Raw genomic sequence first — 25,698 nt, forward strand, 5'->3', positions numbered from 1 at the left:
TCACATAAAACTCAATATATTTACCAAACTCGCTGTTATAAACACGAGAGATATAGAGAGCTATACTGTAAAAAATAGACTGTATAAAACAAAAAATATAAACATAAAATATAATATAAAAATGAATCAAATATAATAAATATATTTATTTTAAAGAAATTTGCTGTATTATTTTTTACAGGGTTTTTATTGAAATAATTTGAAATACATTTGTTATAAATGTTATCCATAAAAATAAAGTTCAGATCTGTATATTAATATGGGAGATTATAGATTTTTTTACAGCATTATTTTATTGCTCAGTGGTTGTGAATGTTAAATTCCAATTACTTATATGTAAAAATACAAAAAAAATTCACATATTGCTGAATGTAAAATTAAGGCTGAATTAAGTCTGGCAGAAAAAGTTGCCATACACTTAATGTCATATCAAAGTAAAAACAACCGACATATTTTTATTTATCTAAATATAATTTATTTTTAAATACTGATATTAACTGTACACGTCTTACATATTTGAAAATGAGTTATCTGTAAAATAACTAAATATAATATAAAAATAAATCAAATATAATAAATATATAAAATATATTTATTTTAAAGAAATTTGCTGTATTATTTTTTACAGGGTTTTTATTGAAATAATTTGAAATACATTTGTTATAAATATTATCCATAAAAAGAAAGCTCAGATCTGTATATTAATATGGGAGATTATAGATTTGTTTACAGCATTATTTTATTGCTCAGTGGTTGTGAATGTTAAATTCCAATGACTTATATGTAAAAATACAAAAAATTCACATATTGCTGAATGTAAATTTAAGGCTGAATTAAGTCTGGCAGAAAAAGTTGCCATACACTTAATGTCATATCAAAGTAAAAACAACCTTTAGTTATTATACAGACATATTTTTATTCATCAAAATATAATTTATTATTAAATACTGATATTTACTATATATCTTACATATCTGAAAATGAATTATCTGTAAAATAACTTTTGCTGCTAGATTTTTTTACTGTTTTCCTTTGTTTTTGTTTTTTTTACAGTACAATTTATATAACAAGTTGTTCACATAAAACTAGCTACCAAATCATTGTAGATGGTGTCCTTACATACAAAAGTAGCAGTGATTTCTTCATCCCCGTCCAGTCTCGTCTCCCAGTCTTACCAGTGTCTTCCTCCGCCCCCTGTAGGCTCTGACACGTCTGAAGTGCATCAAACTGGATTATCGGATTTTGTTTCCTCACATAAGCTTCCACAGTGGAGATTAGGAATACATACTGACACACTAACATGTGGTTTTCATTTACAAACACAATTTATGAATTTCAAGGTAGAGGTAATACATTTACAATAATTCTGATATTAAATAATACAACCTTTATTCAGTTATTATACATATGCAGACAAGGTGTAATTGTCTTGAGACAGAATTGATTTTGATTACATTTACATCCTAAATGTGCAGACAGATGGCAAATAATCCAAACAAATTGAGGGTAGCACATTGTGGTTCCACTATTTTATATTTTTTCATTTTCACACGTTCTAATATCATCTAATAAGATGTTTCCAGTGGTTCATATGGGTGAAGTGGGTCAAGACTTTTCCATATGTCAAAATTACTATGCATACAGGTGCATCTCTGTCTGTGTTTCACACAGTATGAAACATTTAATGTCTAATTTATTTAATTCCTTCTAATTATAATGATTATGGCTTACATTTAATTAAGACCTAAAATTCAGTGTCTCAAAAAATGTGAATATAACACAAAAACAATTTTTTAAAAAGTATGTTTAATATGGAAATGTTGGCCTCTGAAAAGTATGTCCATCTATGTGACTCAATACTTGGTTGGGGCTATTTGACTTGAACCAAGGTTATAATAGTTTTGGATTTTTCATTAGTTTTAGTTTTAATTTTGTTGTGAATTTTTGTTTTCAAATTCAGTTAGTTTTAGTTAGTTTTTAGAGTGAGTTTTCTAGTTTTAGTTTTTGAAAATGCTTAGTTTTAGTTTAGTTTTTATTAGTTTTAGTGTTAGTTTTAGTTTTTTGTAATGGGCTATGTGTTGGGTGCCAGATTCAAAGAGGTCGTAATAAATGTTTCCTTTATTTCCTTTGGTTTATCATCTCAGCCCCAATAAGGTTATTAACTCTTACAGTTCTGGGTGTTTTGTATTTTGGTTCTAGTGTAAACATCCCAGTCTCAGTAAACATATTCACCATGTGTTGCATGTTCAAATAGAAACACTGAATTATGAATGAAAAAAGTTGACAAAAACGAAAACTAAGGACATTTTCCACTATAATTTTGTTAGTTTTAGTTCGTTTTGTAACCACAAAATACAGTATCAGTTAGTTATCGTTTTTTTAAAAACTCTAGTTTTTATTATTATTTCAGTTAACAAAAATGTTTTTTCAATTCTAGTTTTCGTTATTTCGTTCGTTTTCGTTAACTATAATAACCTTGACTTGAACAACTGGAAATGGACTTTTCCATCATATGTATGGAGATCAAGGTTATTATAGTTAATGAAAACTAACGAAATAACGAAAACTAGAATTGAAAAAACATTTTCGTTAACTGAAATAAAAATAAAAACTAGAGTTTTTAAAAAAACGATTACAAACTGAAACTGTATTTTGAAAACACAAAACTAACTAAAACTAACTAAAATTATAGTGAAAATGTCCTTAGTTTTCGTTTTTGTCAACTTTTTTCATTCATAATTCAGTGTTTCTGTTTGAACATGCAACACATGGTGAATATGTTTACTGAGACTGGGATGTTTACACTAGAACCAAAATTCAAAACAGTTAATAACCTTATTGGGGCTGAGATGAATAAACCAAAGGAAATAAAGGCAAAATTTATTATGACCTCTTTCAATCTGGCATCCAAAACATAGACCATTACAAAACAACTGAAACTAATAAAAACTAAACTAAAACTAAGCATTTTCAAAAAATAAAAACTAAACTAAAACTAGAAAACTCACTCTAAAAACTAACTAAAACTAACTGAATTTGAAAACAAAAATTAAAAATGAAATTAAAACTAAAACTAATGAAAAATCCAAAACTATTATAACCTTGATGGAGATGCACCTGTTTATGCATGTAGTGTATTGCTGCAAAAATCAGAGGAATCATCTCTCCACTTCTTCGGTTTCCTCCTACGTGACTTTAGTCCATCAGACGACAGCAGAGCTCTCTCAGAGGACTCTTTGCGCCTCCTTCTCCTCCTTCTCCTCCTCCCCCTCCTGTGTCAGGCTGTGGTCGTAGCCTTCAGCAGTGATGTGACACTGTGGTAACATCTCCTCCAGCAGGATAACCACCAACCCAGGACTCGAAACCCGAGGAAGGGACGACACATCCAGACGCCGCAGCCCCCTATAACACACAGCACAAAAAGGGGAGGAGTCAGTTACAAAAGTCGTTTTTTGGCAATAAGAACTCAAATCTTTGGATACTGACTTGAGGTTTCTGAGTGCAGCCAGGCCGCCTACGGTGATTTTTGGACAGTGAGAGATGTCCAGTTCCTCCAGCGAGTCCTGGAACTCATGGAGTTTGGACAGAAACCAGTCGTCCACTTCAGGACATCCTCGTACGGACAATGTCCTCAAAGCTTTCTGGCCCACTGAGGGAGGACAGAGCAGAGTGGAAACAATGAACCTACATGCTCAAAATGATCCCCTCGTAAAAAAGTCATACATGCATGTCGATTTTTGTCAAAAATGGTCAAATTCTATAACACTTAACATGGGTCAATTATAGTCTGTTGATACATATTAAAGCATAATATGGTCAGAGGAATACAATGGAATTCATATATATATATATATATATATATATATGTACACTACTGGTCAAAAGTTTTAGAACACCCCAATTTTTCCGGTTTTTATTGAAATTCAAGCAGTTCAAGTCAAATGAACAGCTTGAAAGGGTCCAAAGGTAAGTGGTGAACTGCCAGAGGTAAATAAAAAAAGGTAAAATATAATGTACATTTCAGAATTATACAAGTAGGCCTTTTTCAGGGAACAAGAAATGGGTTAACAACTTAACTCTATGGAGTCTTGGGCTATTTTGTCCATTTTTGAATTCTTTTCATGTCTTTGAAAGTCATTTTGTGTCTTTTTTAAGTCATTTTGTGTCTTTTGGTGTCTATTTTTGTCATTTTGTGTCTTTTTTTAGTCATTTTGTGTCTTTTTTTAGTCCTTTAGTCCAACATAAAATGTGATTTTGAATCTTTTTTTTACTTTCAAAACACTATCATGCTCAATCAAGAATTTTAAATGTTGCAAATGTGCATTAATTTCAGAGTACACTGAGACATTAAACTGCATCATTTTCAATTAAATTCTGGAAAAGTTGGTGTGTTCTAAAACTTTTGACCAGTAGTGTATATATATATATATATATATATATCCACATCTCCACATGCTATATATATAGAATTATTAACCCTCTCCTCTCCTGTCCTCTCCTCTCAGCTCTGTGTAAACAGATTCTCAGTGAATATTTGTTACGTGACCGTTCGTCTCAGCAGAATCAATCATGTCTTTGCAAGACTCTTTGCATTTCTTGTTCCCCGCTGGTGGAGCCACTACCAGTTCCAACCAGAGCAGAGAGTCCCTCTCTACCTTTAAAAACCTCCTGAAGACCTTCAGAGAGCATCTTCTCTCCTAGACCACACGATGAGAATTGTCACTAGCACTTATTGATGCACTAATAGCTTTTTTTGGCACTATACCTTCATTGTTTGCTTTTATTCTTATAGGTCTGCCCAAACGCTCAGCTCCAAACGATAAATTGATCGTTAATGTTATAGATAATCGAGTTGGCAGGTTTCTTCCAAACGCCCATCCCTTGTTTGTTTGTTGTTGTTGTTGTTGTGGGGTTCAGAGGATTAAAACAAGGCTGAGTTGGAGCTCCTTACCCATGTTCATGATTCCTACGTGGTTGATGATTGAATAGCTCACGTCGACCTCCTCTAACAGCGAGCCACTGTGTTGCATGAAGGCCCAGTTGAACTTGCGCCCGGTTTCTGCCTGGAACCACTCCGACTGGCCAACAAACCTGAGCACACAACACACAACAATCACATGAAAACTGGATCAAAGTGGCACACTCAAGATACTTTAACACACTTTCCAATGTTTTACCTGTCAGGGCGATCCCTCTGTGTCTCTAACTGTAGGAAATATCTTGGGCACATCATCACTGACAAGATGGAAGATGATGCTGACATGTACAGGCAGAGACGAACGTTGTATGTCCAAGCAAACATGTTAGTCAGGAAATTCCACTACTGTTCTGATGATGTGAAAGTAAACTTGTTTCGTGCTTACTGCACCCCTATGTATGCAGCCCCATTATGGGTCAGCTACAAAAAGGAGAACCTGTGCAAACTTCAGGTAGCATACAATGACTGTCTGAGGATACTACTGAAAAAGCCCACACTGCAAAAAAAGCCAACTTGTATTTTTTGGCCTAAAACAGTGATTTAAGTTGGTAAAACTTGGAAATATAAATTATTGACATTTAGGGCAATAATGTAAGTTAGCACAACAAAGGAAGCCAGTTGTCTGCTCAAAAACAAGTTGGTGAGTTGTTGTTACTTATATCTTTAAGTTGGGGTTCACAACAAGGGACAATAGTTCTGATAACTCTTATTTCTTTGTTGGGAAATTAGGTCATTAGCGAAAGCTAGCGGCTAACTGATGCTAGTGGCTAACTGATGCTAGTGGCTAACTGATGCTAGTGGCTAACTGATGCTAGTGGCTAACTGATGCTAGTGGCTAACTGATGCTAGCGGCTAACTGATGCTAGTGGCTAACTGATGCTAGCGGCTAACTGATGCTAGCGGCTAGCTGAATCTATCGGCTAACTGATGCTAGCGGCGCTGCTTGTTACAGCTACAAGAGTAGCCATTAGCGTATCAATGCTAACTCAAAATTGTGGTCGCAACATTAGCTGACATTTCAAAGCGGCATTCCAATCGTGCCAGAGAAATTCAGAGTTGAGCAAACTCAAAAACAAAACTTAAAATATTTAGTTTAATTGTCCAACTAAAAAATTTTATCGAAGTTTGTTGCCTTGAAATTTTGAGTTCACCCAACATTTCTTTTTTTGCAGTGCAGGAGTAGCAGTGCTAGTAAGCTCTTTTGTGACTCAGGGCTCAGCACTCTACAGGCTCTCTTGAGGAACCTGATGTTTAAATTTATGTCTCGACTTGATGAGTCACAAAACTGTATTATAATGATGCTCACAAACCCCAGGTGCAGCTCGGTCAGATATCAATCATATCTGTGGAAACATTGGTATGGATGCCTTTTAAAACTCTCATGAATAAGAGTATGTTTGAATGTGTTTATGTATCTGTTGGTTTTTGTATGTTGTATGTCTTGCTATTGGGTCTAGAGCAGGGGTCTCAGACTCGCGGCCCTCGTGATGATATTTTGTGGCCCCCACCTTGATATGAAAGTTTAATGTGAGTTTTATATGAATGGCACTTTACCGTGTTGTGTGTGGAAGGTCCCTTTAATTACTTTTTTTGGTAATTTTCTGTCTTTTATTGGTAATTTTGTCTTTTTTTAATAATAATTTTGTGTCTTTTTTTAATAATTGTGTCGTTATTGGTAATTTTGTGTCTTTTTTTGTAATTCTTGTCTTTTTGGTAATTTTCTGTCTTTTTCTATTAATTTTGTGTCTTTTTTTGGTCATTTTGTGTCTTTTTAAAGTAATTTAGTGTCTTTGTTTGGTCATTTTGTGTCTTTTTTTGATAATTTTGTGTCTTTTTTTGTAATTTTGTGTACTTTTGGGGTCTTTTTGTGTCTTTTTTAAGTAATTTAGTGTCTTTGTTTGGTAATTTAGTGTCTTTGTTTGGTAATTTGTGTCTTTTTTAAAGTAATTTAGGTTTTTTTTTTGGTAATTTTGATACTGCCCCCAGGTAATTTGGGTTTGAGACCCCTGGTCTAGAGCCTGTAATGAAGTTTATATATATATTAAAACTCACGTATGCTGCATTATGATATAATAGATTATATGCAAACATAATACATCGCACTAATGCTGCATGCAAAACACTTAATATGTCCATAACCACCAGAAATGCAAGGGACCCAAAAATCATTTTTCAAATAGTTTTCAATGCATTTGAACTACAGCCCGACCAACAGGGTATTTTCAGGTGCAAAACTGATTTTAAGGGGAGGGGGGGGTATTCACCCATTACTGATATGGTGGCCAATATATCGCAGTCAACTTACAGGTACTTACAGTTGCAAGAAAAACTAAGTGAACCCTCTGAAATTAGCTAGTTTTCTGCAATAATTTGTCATAAAATGTAATCTGATCTGCATCTAAGCCCCGAGTATAGACAAACACAATGTGCTTAACCTCATACCAGATAAACATTTATAATATTTCATGTTTTTATTGAATACATCCATTAAACCTTCAAAGTGATGTTTATCTATCTATATATACACTACTGGTCAAAAGTTTTAGAACACACCAACTTTTCCAGAATTTAATCGAAAATTATGCAGTTTAATGTCTCAGTGTACTCTGAAATGAATGCACATTTGCAACATTCAAAATTCTTTATTGAGCATGATAGTGTTTTGAAAGTAAAAAAAAGATTCAAAATCACATTTTATGTTGGACTAAAGGACTAAAAAAAGACACAAAATGACCAAAAAAAAGACACAAAATGACCAAAAAAAGACACAAAATGACAAAAAAAAGACACAAAAAGACACAAAATGACTTACAAAGACATGAAAAGAATTCAAAAATGGACAAAATAGCCCAAGACTCCATAGAGTTAAGTTGTTAACCCATTTCTTGTTCCCTGAAAAAGGCCTACTTGTATAATTCTGAAATGTACATTATTTTCCAGTTTTGGTTAAGCTTACCTTTTTTTATTTACCTCTGGCAGTTCACCACTTACCTTTGGACCCTTTCAAGCTGTTCATTTGACTTGAACTGCTTGAATTTCAATAAAAAACTGGAAAAATTGGGGTGTTCTAAAACTTTTGACCGGTAGTGTATATATATATATATATATATATATATATATATATATATGCATTTATATATTAATCTGTACAGTTTCTAAAGTGTTTTTTTTTGGAAGTGGACATTTTCAGCCTTAATGGCCTTAAAGGGTGGTAAATGTGTACACTGTGTAATATAGAGCCATGAGAAAAAATGGGATCTGAAATCCAAAATACATATTTTTTTAAAAACCCATTCCAAAAATCCTGCCATATCCAGTAACACAGCCAAAATTATGTCCAAAAACAAAAGTGAAAATGTAATAAATGTGTGATGACTTAACTCCATATTACCAAGTACACTTACCTAAATCGTCCTTTCATCTTCAAGATAAAATATGGTGCTAGCATGTCATATCCATGCTCACGCTTAAAGTCGTCATATTGGCTGTGAATAAGACAGAAAAGACAGTGATGGTCAAAACATCTACAAGGACTTGAAAAACTGCATCTGAAACTGACTTAAAGCACCAAGTCACATTAGCATTAAATGGCCAGAAATGACAGGAAAAAACATCATATTATGGGATGTCAAAAATTTGACAGAAAAAAATAGTCATACTATATATAGCACTTAGTCATAACAATTTGATATGCCCCCATACTCTCAAAATGGTCTTATTATATTCTGTTGATACATGTAGTAGGGTGTAGGGCTGGGCGATATGGCCCTAAAAGAATATCACGATATTTCAGGCTATTTTTGCGATAACGATATTCTTGACAATATTAGGAAATACTTAAAAAGATATAGAAAATATGATTTTTTTGTCTGTTTAAATAATTAAAAATCTAAAATGTAGTTTGAAATGAAGTGCAAATCTCAACAGTTGCCAAACAAATTTTTTTACTCTTGACTCTTGAGTATGAGCAAATAATAAAAATAACCATTTAGGGGTTCTGGGCATATTTTAATGACATTTTGTAAAGGAGAATAAAGGTTCTTGTACGTTTTATTTAAGGCATCTTATTTTGACAGTCTTCTTGTAAATTCTGTGGTGGATTCTCTTAACACACTGTGCTCTTATTTTGAAAGCTGCATGTGTTTAGCTACAGGGAGTAAGTTGCTTTTTGTGATTAAAACAACTTTAACCACTACATCAAGAAGTAGGAACGTTGCCAATATCATGATATGCATTTTTTTTAACCATAACAAAAAATATACCGATATTATTGTGAACGATACGATATGGCACACCCCTAGTAGGGTGGCTTTTCCAGAAATAACAATTTTTTTGTCAAAATGGTCGAATTTTAAAATGCCTGAAAATGCTCAAAGTAGCCCAATCATAGTCTGTTGGTACATATTAGAGCATAAGATTAATTACAGAAAAACATAATTTTTATAGGAAGTTCAAAAATTTGACAGAAAAAAGTCATACTATAGCATGGTGATTTTTGCCAAAAAATGGTCAAATGTAAAAAAAAATGTATACATACACATGGAGTATGTATAAAAACATAGTGATTAATCGATTAATTGATTGTAAATGTTATAGATCAGGGGTGTCAAACTCTGGCAATACCAAATTATTATATTATTATTGTACTATAAAAGCTGACCTGTCGGTATTATACGGCGCATTTACCGCTAATACTAGATTTATTATTGTTATTTTATTTTTAAATGTATTAACCTGTTGAAAAACTTTATTTTGATATTTAAATCAGAAGGATGCAAATAGAAAAGAGGCATACGATTTTTATTTAATTATGTATTTTTTTCTGAGAATCTACTGCACCTACTGGTACCTTGTTTGAAAAAAAAAAAAATATATATATATATATATATAAAAATATATATATATATATAAATATACTAAAAACCTGGATTAATCTGGTTAGTCACATTGGACTGCTATTATTTTGAACACTACTGTAGTTATTGCCTATATATAAGATATGATTAGATAAGATAAACATACATACATAAGTAATTTATTTAATAAATTAATGACATTGATGTGTTTTTTATTTGAAATTTGATTTTGCATGTCTGCACTATTTAGTTATATATTGTATGTTTATAAGCGTTGTTGGTTCCATATTTAATGTTAAAGCAAAACATGTTTGGTATATATTAAAGGTTTATTTGTTCAATGTTGGCCTGCGATTTTATTCAAGTTTTACAGTTTTATAAGTTTTATTTGAGTTTGACACCCCTGTTATAGATAGCTGAGTTGGCAGGTTTCTTACCCATTCTTCATGTGGATTATCTTCGCCGTCACCACAGACTTCAAGCTCAAGAACATCTCCACATCGTAGAAACGTTGGGAGAGGTAGGAGAGGATCCTGTGGTGCAGAGGAAGGGAGGACGCTGAGCTGGAGCTCCACGAGGCTCGCCTCGAAATAAGGAGGCGAGCCGTCTGCTGGCAGCATCTGTGTAGAGACTGAACACAGAGACAGAGAAGACTGAGGCTGAAGCCTCCATGGGGCTCTAAGCAGAATTCGATTTTGGGTCCCTCTATTTCTGCCAATAATATTGGTTGTTGATCATTCACACACCTACTATAAACTCATTGCGGCTCTAGCAGTGTTGTTTACATTATCATTTGTCAGCCTGATATGTCTTCACACATTTATGGGGGTGGCCCAGTTAACCCATTGAAGCCTGGAAAGCGGATACGTCGTTTTGTAGTATTTGTATAAGCTCTCAAATACCTTTTTGAATTTCATTTCTATCTGCTACAGAGGCTGAAAAATCTATTATTTAGTAGAAGAGTTGACACATTGTTCCAAATGGTAAAACATTATTAAAAAAAAAACCTACATTATATGTATTTAAGTAAAAGTGTCATCTGGTTTATTATTTTTGGCTTCAAAAAAACTGCAACAGCAATGTGCATGAATAAATTGTAGTGCAAGAACAACAATAAAGAGCAACAACAAATAAAATCATCTACTCTAGAGTCAAAGGTCGAGAATTAGTGTTGGTTTAGGAGAAGTCAGTAAAAAAAACAAAACCAAAGATGTTTTCAAAAATGGACAAAATAGCCCAAGACTCCATAGAGTTAAGTTGTTAACCCATTTCTTGTTCCCTGAAAAAGGCCTACTTGTATAATTCTGAAATGTACATTATTTTCCAGTTTTGGTTAAGCTTACCTTTTTTTATTTACCTCTGGCAGTTCACCACTTACCTTTGTACCCTTTCAAGCTGTTCATTTGACTTGAACTGCTTGAATTTCAATAAAAAAAATGGAAAAATTGGGGTGTTCTAAAACTTTTGACCGGTAGTGTATAAAAATAAGGGGTTCCTCAGCAGTAAATAATAATAAAAAATCACTGTAAAGAAAACCATGGAAAATGGCTAGATATGAGCGCTTAAATTAAACTCTTATGAGCTATTTTTGTTGTTATCATTATATGTATCCAAACAAATGTACCTTTAGTTGTACCAGGCATTAAATGAACCTTTCCATGCCTTTATAATAAAGAGGCTAATGATGATAAGCGGCTAATAATATTAGCTTCAGCATGTTGTATCAGGAACGACCAGGAAGCGTTAAAGCAAAAAGAAAACAGTAATTTCCCACCCATTCAGCCTATAAACTGAGTGCAAATACACATATACTCAACCATTTACAAACTCACAACAAAATGTTCTTAAATGTTCTCAATAAGTGTTGTTTCTTTAAAATCTGAAGGGTAACTTACCAGCAGCGGGGCAGACATGACAGCGACGTTCAACCACAAGTCGCAAGGGACAAAAGTGGCAATTCCGCGTTTGGTCAGTTGTAGTTCACCTCTTCGGCCACAGAGTGTCGCTGTAGGCACGCCTCCATGTGTCCAGCAGTGGTGGAAGAAGTATTCAGATCTCTGAGTTCAGTAAAAGTACTAATACCACCAAGTCCTGCATTCAAAACTTACTGAAGTAAAAATACATAAGTATCAGCATCAAAATGTACTTAAAGTATTTAAAGTAAAAGTACTTGTTATACAGAATGGATCCACTCAGATTATTATCTACACGGTTGAAAAAGATATCGATATATTTTTAAATGTGACATGGAATTAGACCATATTGCATATATCGATATAGTTCAAATTTGCACTGTGATCCTTGCTCCAGGCAAGCTGCGGCTTTTATTTAAGATATTTTTTTTAATTTAAATGTGCACTTTATGGAGCTCTGTTCTTTAAAAAAGGCACTCCTGTTGTTATACAGTATTTATGTTCACTTAAATAAACAGTTTCAATAAAACTACATGTGACGTCATATAGATAGATAGATAGATAGATAGATAGATAGATAGATAGATAGATAGATAGATAGATAGATAGATAGACTTTATTTATTATTTATCTTTATTTATATTGCTTACTTTACAATAAAAATATTGGGATAAATATCGTATATCGATGTTCAGCCTAAATATATCGGGATATGACTTTTGGTTCATATCGCTCAGCCCTATTTGAATGTCTGCTTTTTTCATAAGTAAGTAATTTAGCAAGAAAAAGGTTGGGAATCACTGCTTTAGTCAACGGCTACAGGTCACAGTGGCTCATGATCATGATAATGACCATCATGGGTTAATTCAGCTTTTGTATCAGCCTGCTTTGTTTTTGTGAGCTGTTATTATTTGCAAGCCCTTATTATAACCATCTGATTTAACTGACAGTGTACCTGTTGTTTACCTGTTGTTCAATGTGTCTGTTGTTGTGATGATGAGGTCATCATTTAGTGTTGAGCTGTTTAAAACCGATGTTTGGTGTTCAGTTGGACTCAACATGGTGTCAGTATTACTGAGTCATGTTACATTTAGCTTTCAGCATTTTTTGAGCATGCAGTACCTTTGAAGTTATTCTGGACAGTGTTTGTATTTCTTTTGGATTGTTGCAATAATAAACATGTATTTGCATGAAGCAGCATGTGTGTCCACTCCCGTGTTGATAAGAGTATTAAAAACCTGAAAAATATCCCATTAAAACAGGTAAAAATATGTGCGAGTTAACTATGGATGTGATTAATTAGTTGGAGAGGAGGGAATAACATTGTGCTAGTTGTAAATACTAGAAATGGTTTTCAGGAAGGCCGCTAATATATATGTTTTTATACTTATTTCAGTGGTATTTCTCAGACTCCTCATCAGTAATGTATTATGAGCAGACTTGTTGTTTTTTTTGTTAAGGTTGCTTCAAAAATTGAATAATCTGTCACCAACAGAGAAAAGCTCACCATTTTTCTATGCAGATCGTTGATGGGGAATGATGAGCTGGAGACGTCCAAGTTCTCAGTTTAACATAGTTTTATTACAATACGTCAAAAAATTTGCATTTTACAGAGATTCTCCGGGTTCAAAACTCATGTCCCTGAATACAAACAGACGGGTTTCAGTTCGTGAAGTCTGAACCACGTCTCTCTCCCTGAACCCATTAAAATACTAACATTTGTTTACAAAACATGCTGGTCGATTTCCTCCAGGAAGTCCCGCCTTCTTGATCCACTGATTCGCCAGTTTTAATTAATACAACGGCACGTCATGCCAGCTGGGCATACGATCTTGCTGCCCCGGACAAGGCCATCCTGACCTGGCCTCTTCTCCAGAACATTCAACAAAAACCTCCTGCCTTGTTATGTCTTACAAAGATATTATGTCATACAGAGTCAAAGGATTTTCACTGTTTCACATAGATTCTAAAAGTAAAAAAAATATGAAACAGACAATGAAATATATGTAATCAAAGTAATCACAGTTTCTAAACCAATTTCTAAACCAACATTAACACACAAACATAATCATTGTATCAAAATCATATTGCCTGACTTAATATAAATGCATAGAGATATTTACCAAGGCTGACCTGATAGTCACGCACAGAGACAGACACAGAGTCAGAAAACAGAGACAGACACAGGGAGTCAAACAACAGAGAAGCAGAAATCAAGCATAAAATCATTTACCAATATAGAAAATAATCAATTATTTTAACACTAGGCTCACTGAAGCAAAACAACTGTTAGAAAGGAGAAGTAGAAAAGTACTGGCCAAGCAATGCTTCTTACCGTGTGTTCAGACCGGACGCGTAGCGAATTTTCGCGTCGCGAGTAGTTGAATTTACTCGCGTCACTCGTGCGAGTAAATAACTCGCGAATTTTCGCCCAAGAGACTATTTAGCGCCAAATAATTCCCTCCATTTCATTCTGTCATCAACCATGACAAGCATAGCGTCCCTGTACCTGCTCTGGAAGTCCGAGATACGTCGGAAAACACGCCGTCGTGTCTGGGTGAGTGACATCATCCGGAGGCGTGATAGGCTGTCCCGACACAGCGTCACGCTAATATTTCGCCAAAGTTGAATTTATTGAACTCACGCGAATTCGCGTTGTTTCATTCGCACCGCGACATTGGGATTCGCGTCGCGCGAAACCCGCGATTCGCGCCGCCGGCAAAAATTTGCGTCTATTCGCGTGTTTGCATTGACTTTGTATGTAATCTTGTCGCGCGAAATATTCGCTACGCGTCCGGTCTGAACACACCGTTACGCCGGGATTCCACTGGATGCGTAACGACTCCGACAGCTGCGTATCTCCGCAGTCCGTCAACACCCACCGGATCCGTCTGTGTCGGAGCTGTTGCGGACAGCCTAGTCCCGAGGACGCACGAGATCTCGCGAATTCACGCCTAATCAATTGATATAACTGGAAGATAATAAACATCTCCTCGTTAATGACTGGAGACAAATCCAGCGACTCCGTCTTAACGAACGCTAACGAGGTCGGCCGGCTTGTTAACAAGAGCCTCTTGTTAACAAGCCTTAGTGATCTCTGTTTGTTTACAACAAGCACCGGAGTGAGCGGTGTCAGTGGGGTGAAAAGACGAGTGAAAACCTCTAACCAGTTGATTTCAGGTCTTCAAGTTATGAAATACGATCCGCCGTGAACCCGAGGTATTTTATTTTGAAAATATACCGGATGTTTTATTTTGTGTCTGTGCACGACTTCCTGTCCCGAACGATCTGTTCTGTGCTGAATTTATGCGTCGTGCTCCGTCGTCCGACAAAAATAGAAGCTCTGCGCAAGTGTTGCGAGGGCTGTCGGATGGCCCTGCGTCGTCGGACTCATTACGCAGCGGATCTGCAGTCGGTGGAATCTCACACATTGATTATAATGGATGCGTAACGGCCCCGACGACGGATCTGCAGCCGTTATGCATCCAGTGGAATCCAGGGGTTATACGGTTAATGTTTTAAGCAATAATTCTTATTCTACTAAGTGCAAGCTCATAATTATTAACAGGGGTAGAGAGGCGTGTAGTCAGTGTCATCAGATCCCTCTCGCTCCTCCACAGTCCAAATATGGTCTGCTCGCTGTTTCCAGAAACAAGATGGCGACGAGTGAAACGCTGAACTCGATGCCTCAAAAAGGCCACAAACCAACGGGTGACATCACAGTGACTACGTCCATTATTTATACAGTCTATGATTTCAGCCCTCCACCAGGGGTAGTCCATGTGTTTTGGCCTCACTAGTTGGGAGCCGTCATTCCATCCAGCTTTATATACAGTCTGTGGTGTAGTCCAGGACTACGTGACATGCATTAATCCATTGAAGCCTGGAAAGTGGATATGTCGTTTTGTAGTATTTGTATAAGCTCTCAAGTACTTTTTGAATTTCATTTCTATCTGCTACAGAGGCTGAAAAATCTATTATTTAGTAGAAGCGTTGACACTTCTGTTGAATTTCCAGAAAAACTTCAGGTTTTAGGGGGTTATGTTAAAATCGCCCAGAGGTTTTAAAGGCGTTTTAGGCCTCAATGGGTTAATGTCAATAGTCTATTAGACCTCAGTGCCCGTCTTGTCAGTTTTCTTCCTTCTGAACATTTGAGGTATTGTACTACAATAGTACTGCAGTGCTGCCTGAAACCATTTGTCTTTTTTACTTGACATTTGTCTTAGTTTCTCGACCTTCACTCTGTCCCCCTTCTTCTCCCATTCCTCAATCAGGAAGTCCAGGTGGACATAAGTGGAGGGTGAAATCACTTTTAGTGCGATCTGCTCCAGGTTCACAGCATGCTGGTATGCCTCATTCAGCAGCTTTGTTTTGTTTGCTTCAAGATTCTCCATCTCTTTTTGAAGCATTTCCAATAGGCTCACCTTCTTCTTACTCTCTGCTTTATTGTTTTCATACTTCTTTTTCATATCTTCTTTGGTCAATTTAACTTTTCTTGTTTTGTTTACAAACATCCAGCCTTCTTTAACATGATCTGATGCAGGACACTTCCTGGTACACACAGTGCAGCGGCCATGTTTCATGACCTCACAGTGTGCTGGATAATGGGCCATTGTGCATCCAGGAAAGTGACAGTTCTCTTCACAGATTTTGCAGCAGACTGCTCCTTGAAAAAATACCCCCCACCATATCATACTTTCTATACGTTCTACATCTTTGTAGGACTCATCAACTTCTATTGTGAACTCTTTATTCTTCTTCATCTCTTCTTCATATTTCTTCAGACCTTCCTGAGTCTGTTGGATTTCTGTCTTTTTTAATCCAATCAACTCAATCCTCTCTTGCAGGTTGCTGATGCAAGCTGCCAGTCTGATGCGCTTGTTCATAACTTCTACAGTGTTTTCAAGCTTTTGAGGTGCAGTTTTTTCCACAAAGTCTGAGAACAGACGCATGCCTTTCATTGTTTCTTTATCTGCATGTTTAAGGCTTTCTGTGTTCTCTGACCTGTTTTGCTTCTGGCAGTTATTAAACAGGAAGTGGACGGGCTGATTCTTCTCATTTTTTGCAAGCTTAATGTTTGAAGCCTCAAGTACTTTCAGAGCATCTTTAGGTGTCATTCCACCTGAGTATGTGAAGAGGGCGACTATGTTCTTCTCCATGTCTTTTCCAAACAGAGAAACTACAGAGTTAAAGATGTATGACAGTCGGTCATTCCGTCGATTCTCACTGGCTTTCAGTACCAGACCCACCACATCGATCTCATGAACTCCTTCTTCTGAGCGGAACAAGTCAAATAATCGTTGACTGACGACGACATCTTCTTGGATCCCAGTTGTGTTTCCGTATCCGGGAGTATCGATGATGGTCAGAGAGTAGGGCAGAGTTTTGTCTTCAAAACCAAAGATCTCGTACACGATCACATCTGATGTTTGACTCTCTATTTGACTTTCCTCCTTGTCATCTACGATCTGAAACCAGACATCGTCCTCCCACTCCACTCCCATGGCGTAGTTGACCAGAGCATTGACCAGAGTAGATTTTCCTGTTCCTGTTTCACCCACAAGTAAGATTGTTTTGTTTGTCTTGTCTGGATTTCTTTCACCAAGAGTGATTTTTGTCAGAGTTCCAATGTTCTCTTTTCTTGGTGTCAGCTGGTAGAGTGTAGGAGATCCTGAATGGATCTGATCTTTGCAGGCAATGTGGTCGAATTTGGATGAGGAGTTAGTGTTCCTGTAGAAAAGTAAAATCATGAGCTCAAAAGCTACTTTCATAAATTAAATTGAATAAAATCACTGTACTTGGCTGGGGTCTTTATCAAATATATATATACCAAATAATATCAGAGCCAAAGCAAATAATTTGTCCCAGAGAATCTTAATTGGGTTGGTTTCACCAAATATAAGTCCAGCCAGACTCAGCTACATGCAGCTACTATTTTAAACTTATCCACTACAAGTGATAACTCCACAGCTCTTTAATGGCTTTCATCAGTTTGCACTGCTATCATTTCACATTTACTTTAATGTAGGGGAACTGAACTGTGTGTGAGAAGTCACTTTAGATATCTTAATCATTGACACCAAATTATGAACAACTCTTTGTTCTACCTCATTCAAATGAATACCCCTCAGTTTGTCAGTTTGCAGTCTAATCACTATAATACCACACATACGGACACATACATAAATAAAATCCAGGATGTGGTATACTGATTAATAGCTGGGTTTCAGTCACATGATTATGATGACGCGCAAAAGCGATTTCAAAGGGCAGGAAGTAAACATCGGTAGCCTAAATATGAAGGAAACCATAGTAGAGAGTCCGTACTGTACGTCTTTAGAGCCTGTTTCAAGACAGTACATAAAGGGACTACAACCGTTGGTATTCTAAAAAAATCGCTTTTTTCCTTTTCTCTGTTTGAACGATTGGAGCAGCCGTAAACTGCAAAAAACAGGCATTTTCTCAGACGTCAGATCAAGCAAATTCACTTCCTGCCCTCCACTCTTGTGATTCAGCAGTGTGACTTCATGTGAAAGCAACCTATTCACTTCCCCCCCTTTTCTTCCTCTCTTTACAACAGCCTAGGTTAAAAAGTAATCATAAGCTTGTTAAATGTGCATTTCACTCGACATAATTACATTATTGCAATGTTACATGGTAAAACCTAATGCAGCGTTGAATGTTGAATGTAATCCAATCTATTTTAGGTTTAAAGGAATCGGATATTGATTAACTACTTGTGCTGTTTTCTGTTTATGTAGCTGTACAATGTGTAAATCTGTTGAATATATATGTAACATAAAGAAATTAATGCATGAGTGCATGACCTGGCACAAGGTAGGATATCAGTTTTATGGGAAAACTCATTAGACAAGTCAGCTTAGCATGTCGTAAGCGGATGCTCTGGTTCATACGATAACATTAGAATAGGAACTCAACCTCCCAAGTGTGCTCTTATATCAAAAGTGGAACATAACAGGAAATTACAGGACATTGAACTTTAGTTACACAGAAATAGTGACGCACTAACCTGAAAACTAAAAAGAGAAACACAGGGTATTGTCTCCTCAGTGTTGTTCTGACTTTTGGATTTGTCTGTCACCATTGACATCTGTATCTGTTTTTGATACTTGCAAAATAAATCCCACACAAGGCTGTAATTCGAATCTACCTGGTCAATTCAAGTGCAAAATAAACATAAAACCTGGTTTACAGGAAATCCTATAATATGAACCTATCTGAACTTTTAAAGCTTTTCCAGTAGTCTGATGTTTAGCTTGGCTACTTCTTGCCTGGTAACATAAGCATCAGAAATTCATCAGGCACAAGGAATCTTCATATTTATAACGAAAAATGTTAGTCCATATATGAACTACCGATATTTTTAATGTTATAATATATTTCAGTTTTATGGAAAATAGCCATGGTATATATATGGTATAATACCTGACCATGTGTACACCACATGACCATCATTGAAGTGAGTTATTGTAAACCCTCCACACCATCATTACACTTTGTACACCTGGTCAGGCATCATGTCAACAGTGTGTCAGAAACATTACTGTTACTCACATTTCCATGGTAACAGACACTCTGGAAGATGGAGGGTGTTACGAGTTCTCTGGATGGAAGAAAAACAAGTCAGTAACCTGCTCCCACGGTCAGCTCTTTACTAACAAACAATCACTACGTTTACATGACACCTGAAAAAAAGTAATTATTACATTAATCCGACTATAACTGGACAACTGAAGTGCATGTAAACGTGTTGGAGTTCTCCAACTCTGACTAAGACTCCCGGATGAAAAGTTTGGAATAGGAATTTCCCCGGCATGTATGACAAGACGAGATATGTGCGTATGATGTGCATGCTCCACTGGCATATAACCCCAGAACAAAAACCTCCAAGAAAGCCGGTCGCAAAAGAAAAAAACAATCACAGGAGAAGAATCACCAGAACAGCAACATGGAAGCTCCGAGGAATGCTCGAAATGAACAGAGGTGTACAATTATCCATCTTGTTGTTCTTGTTGTTTGAGAATGCCAGAGTCCCGCCTTTCTCCACTTGTTATTACCTTATAGGTAAACAGGAAAGGGGGCCGTATCAACCCTCTGAAACAACACATATGACCACCTAGTGTTGAGGAGGAGGACACGTTCCCGTCAGACGCCAAATCGAATTTTTAGCATAGCTCGATTAAACTCTGCATGTAAACGCACTGAATGTATCCTAACTGACAGATTAAAGAGTCTGTTTCAACCTCCTACACAGATGTTTAAATCAACGACAGTCAGTTTGTGTAGTGTGAAATCTGATCTTTGTCATAAGGACGACTTCCTGTTGTCACTGTTTCAATATGGGTGTGGACATTTATCCAGCAAAAGAAGGAAGTTACAACAGCTTCCTGTGTATTGGCCAAAAATTGAAATTTGAAGCCTCGACATGTCAATGCCTTTCCACAAAAACCCAATAGCAAAATATCATTGTACAAGAAAATCCCTCCATACACACAAATCTATCTATGTGTGCTGGTAGATTAGTTCTCCTTTTTTTTGCCCGACATTCTTGCCCGGGCGCTACAGATTTCAGGCCTGGCCAAATAAGGTCTGCAGGCAACTCTGTTGAGTTTGTTGTCACGTGATTTCACAGAAACAGTTTCAAGTGAGGGAGGAGAGTTGTCTTATATAAGTTAGGGTGAGTCTTTAAACATTTCACATAAATTGCTGTTAATCAAACTAAACACTTTACTTAAAAGGGGACTTACCTGTTGTGCTGAACAGTATTTCATGGAAGAAGGACTGATCTAGCAGAGAAACCCAGCTGTAAGAACATACAGTACCTGTGATTCATACTGTACAGTTTTAAGTCCTTGTCCCACATAAAGTTGTCCAGTGATATTCATCTAAAGTTCCAAAAACTTTGTGACATAGATTTACATATAACAGAGTGAATTTTATTGTGTCTTAACCTTAGATTTTAACATTTAAGATATGTCACCATCCTGTTTTAAAGTTTTCTTACCTGTTTGTTGACTGTACGAAGCTCTCTGATGCTGTGGTGGCAGGAAATGCTGCCAGCCTGTTTTGATCAGCAGAGAGGGTGGATGCTCTGTTATCACATGATTTAACGGAAACTTTCTCAGCCTTTCATTATTTCTTATATGATTATTTATTCCTTTTCTCTTACTTGCTGATGCAGCACCTGAATCTCCCCTAGAAATAAATGTGTATTTTATCTCATCTTATCAAAAACATGTGGAACTCCTTCCCTCCTCTTCCTGTTTCACTGATTGTTTTGTTTTAAATCACACCCTTTATCTGAAATCATGCATCAGGAGCCAAGTATTGCCAAGCTTACTTGTGCAGCACCTTTCCCCTTTCCCCAGCCAAAGGCATGAGACAGAAAGACATTAAAAATATATCTTCATAGGGGACACTCGTGGTCAAAGGAAGCGGCAACCTCCTGGTCTGAGCAGTGAGGCAGAAGATAAAGAATCGTATGATTTGTGGTGTGGCTACCTTTGATTGACAGGTCACTAACAAGGTGTGCCGTTATTAGGAGCGTTTACCAGTTTGGTCTCACAACCTTGACCCTTTCACTGTATTTTCACTTAATGACAGTTTATTAGAACGTTTTGTTCATTAAAAATGTCTTGTTCAGTGTTTGGTTGGACTAACAGACACTCAAGGAGTCGCTGCTCATTTTTCTGAGGTCAGTAACATACATTTTATCAGTTAATGCTCCAGTTAATGCTAACATGAATAGCGACTTCTCTCAGTCAGGTTAGATAGATAGATAGATATACTTTATTTGTCCCAAGCTGGGAAATTACAGTTTGAGGTTGAGGTGTAGAGAGGCTGTAGTCAGTGATCAGATCCCTCTCGCTCCTCCACAGTCCAAAGATGGTCTGCTCCCCGTTTCCGGAAACAAGATGGCAACCCGTAAAACAAGATGGCGGCGAGAGTTACGCCTAACTCGATGCTTCAAACGGGCCGTCCACAAACTAGTGGGTGAGGTCACGGTGACTACATCCATTATTTATACAGTCTATGGGTCAAACAAAAAATAGAAAACAAGAACTGACAAATGGTAATGCTATCAATTTAGCTCCTAGTGGCTCAACGTGTACCATTGTTGGGTACACGAACAACACGCAAAGATTTTATGAATGTTTCCAACATAAACGCTGGACCTGTTGCCCACCACCCTACTCACTTCATTCAATGCCAAAGGACAAGATGAAAACAAGAGAATGGTTAGCAGCGCTAAAGCTAAAATGTCCAACAAAGAAAGTTTATATCTGTTCTTAGCTCAACTCCAATCCAGAGTTATTCCTTGATTATGAACGACCACCAGTTAAGAAAAGGCAAAACTCAGGTGTCAGGATAACTTGAAGGTACAAGCTAAGGAAGCCAAGTTTCCATACTGTGTAGTAGAAAATTGTTAAAGAAAAACAACTGATGACCAGGTCGATTTGAATAGCAGCCTTGTGCGGGATTATTTAGCAAGTATCAAAAAACCAGATTCAGATGCCAAAGGTGTCAGACGAATCCAAAAGTCAGAACAACACTGGGAGACAACACCCAGTTTCTCTCTTTTTACTTTGCAGGTTGGCGTGTCATTGTTTCTGTGTAACTAAGGTTCAACGTCCTGTAATTTCCTGTTATAAAAAACACTTGATATAAGAGCACACTTGGGATTTCCCAAATCCGAGCTGTTCATATCTCAATCAAGCAGAAGTTTCCTGTAAAGAGACTGTGACTGTTGGTCAGATTTCTGTGTGTTTAGTGACCCACAGATACTGCTCATGCCAATTTTTATGCTTGTATCACCAAATAAACCATTATATCATTCAATTGCTCCACTAAGGTGTCGGCCATCTTGAAAAATGGCCGCCATCTTGGAATTCCAAGTAACTGTGGGTGGGTTATTGTGAAGTGACCCACAGATACTGCTCATGCCAATTTTTATGCTTGTATCATCAAATAAACCATTATATAATTTAATTGCGCCACTAAGGTGTCGGCCATCTTGAAAAATGGCTGCCATCTTACAATTTCAAATGTCTCGGACAATTTTCTTGTTAAGTGACCCATGGAGACTGCTCATGCCAATTTTTATGCTTGTATCACCAAATAAACCATCATATCATTAAATTGCTCCACTAAGGTGTCATCTTGGAATTTCAAGTAACTGTGGGTGGGTTATTGTCAAGTGACCCATGGAGAGTGTTCATGCCAATTTTCACGCTTGTATCATAAACTGAAAGATTATATCACTTAGCCGCTCCACTACTAAGGCATTAATCAGTTTAATTCTGGTTTCCTTTGACATGTTGCTTTGTATCCATGCTGAAGAGATGGAGTCAGAGACAAACGGACCTGTTTCTACCACCTGCCTACATGATGAGTGTAAAGGGTTTTAAAAACATGGCAAATGGACAATCCAGGAAAAAGGTAATGGAACATTTAGCAGCATCACAATGAAGGAACTTGGACTGAGCAGAGGACATGGAGGGACGCCTGAAGGAACGGAAGAACACCACACAAACGGTTTTGTTTTTTGTTTTGTTTACAGGATACTACCGTATATTAACTTTAAATATATTGTAACACACAGTAATGTTCAGCAGTACACATTTTATACATCTAATATCCTCCATAGTCTGAAAGGTGAAAATCAATCTTTAGTAGCCTGTGAGAACCACCAAGAGATGATGATCCAAAGTGTTTGATACTGCTTGTACGTTATTTGAGTACTTCCATATATGTACATGTTTATACTTCTACTCCACTACATTTTGTGGCAAATATTGTACTTCTTACGGTGTGTTCAGACCGGACGCGTAGCGAATATTTCGCACGACAAGATTACATACAAAGTCAATGCAAACACGTGAATTTTTGCCGGCGCCGCGAATCGCGGGTTTCGTGCGACGCGATTGACGCGAATGTCGCGGCGCAAATGAAACAACGCGAATTCGCGTGAGTTCAATAAATTCAACTTTGGCGAAATATTCGCGTGACGCTGTGTCGGGACAGCCTATCAGCATTGAGATTCTGGACAACAGTGACGTCATGCATCCCGGGAACCCGCCTATTCCGGAAAAATGGAGGAGAAACGTATTGTTGCGGTCTGTGGGCTTCCCGAGCTTTTTGACACATCATCACCCTCCTACCGCAACCGGAACCATAAAGATCTTGCCTGGAGGAGGGTGAGTGAGGTCACCGGTCTGCCTGGTAAGTTGTGACAATGTGATTTCAGCTATCTGTTGTGTCATGGTTAATGACAGAATGAAATGGAGGGAAATATTTGGCGCTAAATAGTCTCTTGGGTGAAAATTCGCGAGTAAATTCAACTAACGCGACGCGAAAATTCGCTACGCGTCCGGTCTGAACACATGGTTACAGTGTGTTCAGACTGGACGCGTAGCAAATATTTCGCGCGACAAGATTACATACAAAGTCAATGCAAACACGCGAATAGACGCAAATTTTTGCCGGCGGCGCGAATCACGGGTTTCGCGCGATGCGATTGACGCGAATGTCGCGGCGCGAATGAAACAACGTGAGTTCAATAAATTCAACTTTGGCGAAATATTTGCGTGACGCTGTGTCGGGACAGCCTATCAGCGTTGAGATTCTGGACGACAGTGTCCAAGATACATACACGAGAGAGAGGAGAAAAGAGGCAGGAAGGAGGAGTGGGTCGGCAGGAGGGACAGGAAAAAGGTGGAAGTACTCTGCGGTCCTCTCTCCGTGCTGAGTGCGCCTCCGGATGATGTCACTCACCCAGACACGACGCCATGTTTTCCGACGTATCTCGGACTTCCAGAGCAGGTACAGGGACGCTATGCTTGTCATGGTTGATGGAAGAATGAAATGGAGGGAATTATTTGGCGCTAAATAGTCTCTTGGGCGAAAATTTGCGAGTTATTTACTAATTTTCGCGTCGCGTTACTCGGGCGAGTTGATCGCGCGAGTAGTTGAATTTACTCGCGTCACTCGCGCGATCAACTCGCGCGAGTAACGCGGCGCGAAAATTCGCTACGCGTCCGGTCTGAACACACCGTTACTCCGTTACATTTAGCTGCCAGCTTTAGTTACTTTTCAGGTCAAGATTTAACACGAAAAAATACCAGTCTCAGATGATTACACATTTTTATTCAGTTTATAAGCTTGTAGTAAAATGCTGCTTACATAAATGCATCATTCTTAATATTAAAAAACTATATTTTGAGTATACATGGTCACCCATAAAGTTGGAATAAAATATTATATACCTCTTTCTTCCATGAAATGATTATGACAATGTGATTTATTCTTCTTTATTCTATTCTAGACTAACATAAATTCTTTATTTACTCAGCATTATGTTGATACAGTGCACAAATGAAAGTGATGAGTTCAAAACTATTTTATATACATTTTTTTAAAAAATCATGTACACAACATTCCTCCAGTGAGACTAACTGGTCATTTAATATTAAGTTTTAAGTTTTATAAGTGATATATACTCCACCTTGCCAATAAAGAGACAAAATGCACAATACACAGAGTTAAATATAATGTTATTTTGGTCTCTATAGATTTGCGATATTACTGTTATTGTGAATTCTTTAGGCCATGATTACATTAATAGTAGTGAAAATCTAATATCTTAAAAGTTTCATTCACTAAATCATTGAGGTGACATAACAGTGAATCATAAACATTTACTGTTTGACTATTTTACGACAACATACAACACAAAATATAAATGGCACATGGATTGCATGGAAAAAAAGACACATTGAGATCATGCATGAAAAATTTTTTTTTTAAAAGAGCAGAAAAAGACCAAACATAGTAGATCCGGATGAATCCGTCTGAGTGGAGCAGGTCAGTTGTACATCGTCATGTGGAGCCACTGGAACCAAGCAGAGAACAGACACATTTAGTTAACATT

At 37.0% G+C, this 25,698-nt stretch overlaps 3 protein-coding genes across 3 annotated transcripts in view; all 3 read right to left on the reverse strand.

Annotated features, from left to right (window-relative positions):
- Positions 1 to 3,055: 3,055 nt before the first annotated feature.
- dmac2 (distal membrane arm assembly component 2) lies at positions 3,056 to 11,834 on the reverse strand. Its single transcript, XM_059331793.1, has 6 exons — positions 11,730 to 11,834; positions 10,272 to 10,465; positions 8,383 to 8,463; positions 4,952 to 5,091; positions 3,487 to 3,649; positions 3,056 to 3,402 (listed from the first exon to the last, which is right to left on the reverse strand). The coding sequence occupies exons 1-6, from the start codon at positions 11,745 to 11,747 to the stop codon at positions 3,225 to 3,227; spliced, it is 774 nt and encodes a 257-aa protein (XP_059187776.1). The 5' UTR covers positions 11,748 to 11,834; the 3' UTR covers positions 3,056 to 3,224.
- A 2,827-nt stretch (positions 11,835 to 14,661) lies between these two features.
- LOC131970395 (uncharacterized) lies at positions 14,662 to 20,803 on the reverse strand. Its single transcript, XM_059331780.1, has 4 exons — positions 20,773 to 20,803; positions 20,516 to 20,571; positions 19,323 to 19,371; positions 14,662 to 17,477 (listed from the first exon to the last, which is right to left on the reverse strand). The coding sequence occupies exons 3-4, from the start codon at positions 19,328 to 19,330 to the stop codon at positions 15,854 to 15,856; spliced, it is 1,632 nt and encodes a 543-aa protein (XP_059187763.1). The 5' UTR covers positions 19,331 to 19,371; positions 20,516 to 20,571; positions 20,773 to 20,803; the 3' UTR covers positions 14,662 to 15,853.
- A 4,117-nt stretch (positions 20,804 to 24,920) lies between these two features.
- zgc:85932 (uncharacterized protein LOC405875 homolog) overlaps positions 24,921 to 25,698 on the reverse strand; it is a 40,440-nt gene continuing 39,662 nt past the window's right edge. The window contains exon 20 of the mRNA XM_059331779.1: positions 24,921 to 25,659. Within this exon, the coding sequence (XP_059187762.1) occupies positions 25,633 to 25,659 (27 nt within the window). The 3' untranslated portion in view covers positions 24,921 to 25,632. The remainder of the gene's footprint in view (positions 25,660 to 25,698) is intronic.

This window comes from Centropristis striata, chromosome 4 (genome assembly GCF_030273125.1).
Source record: "Centropristis striata isolate RG_2023a ecotype Rhode Island chromosome 4, C.striata_1.0, whole genome shotgun sequence".
In the NCBI taxonomy this organism is placed as follows: Eukaryota; Metazoa; Chordata; class Actinopteri; order Perciformes; family Serranidae; genus Centropristis; species Centropristis striata.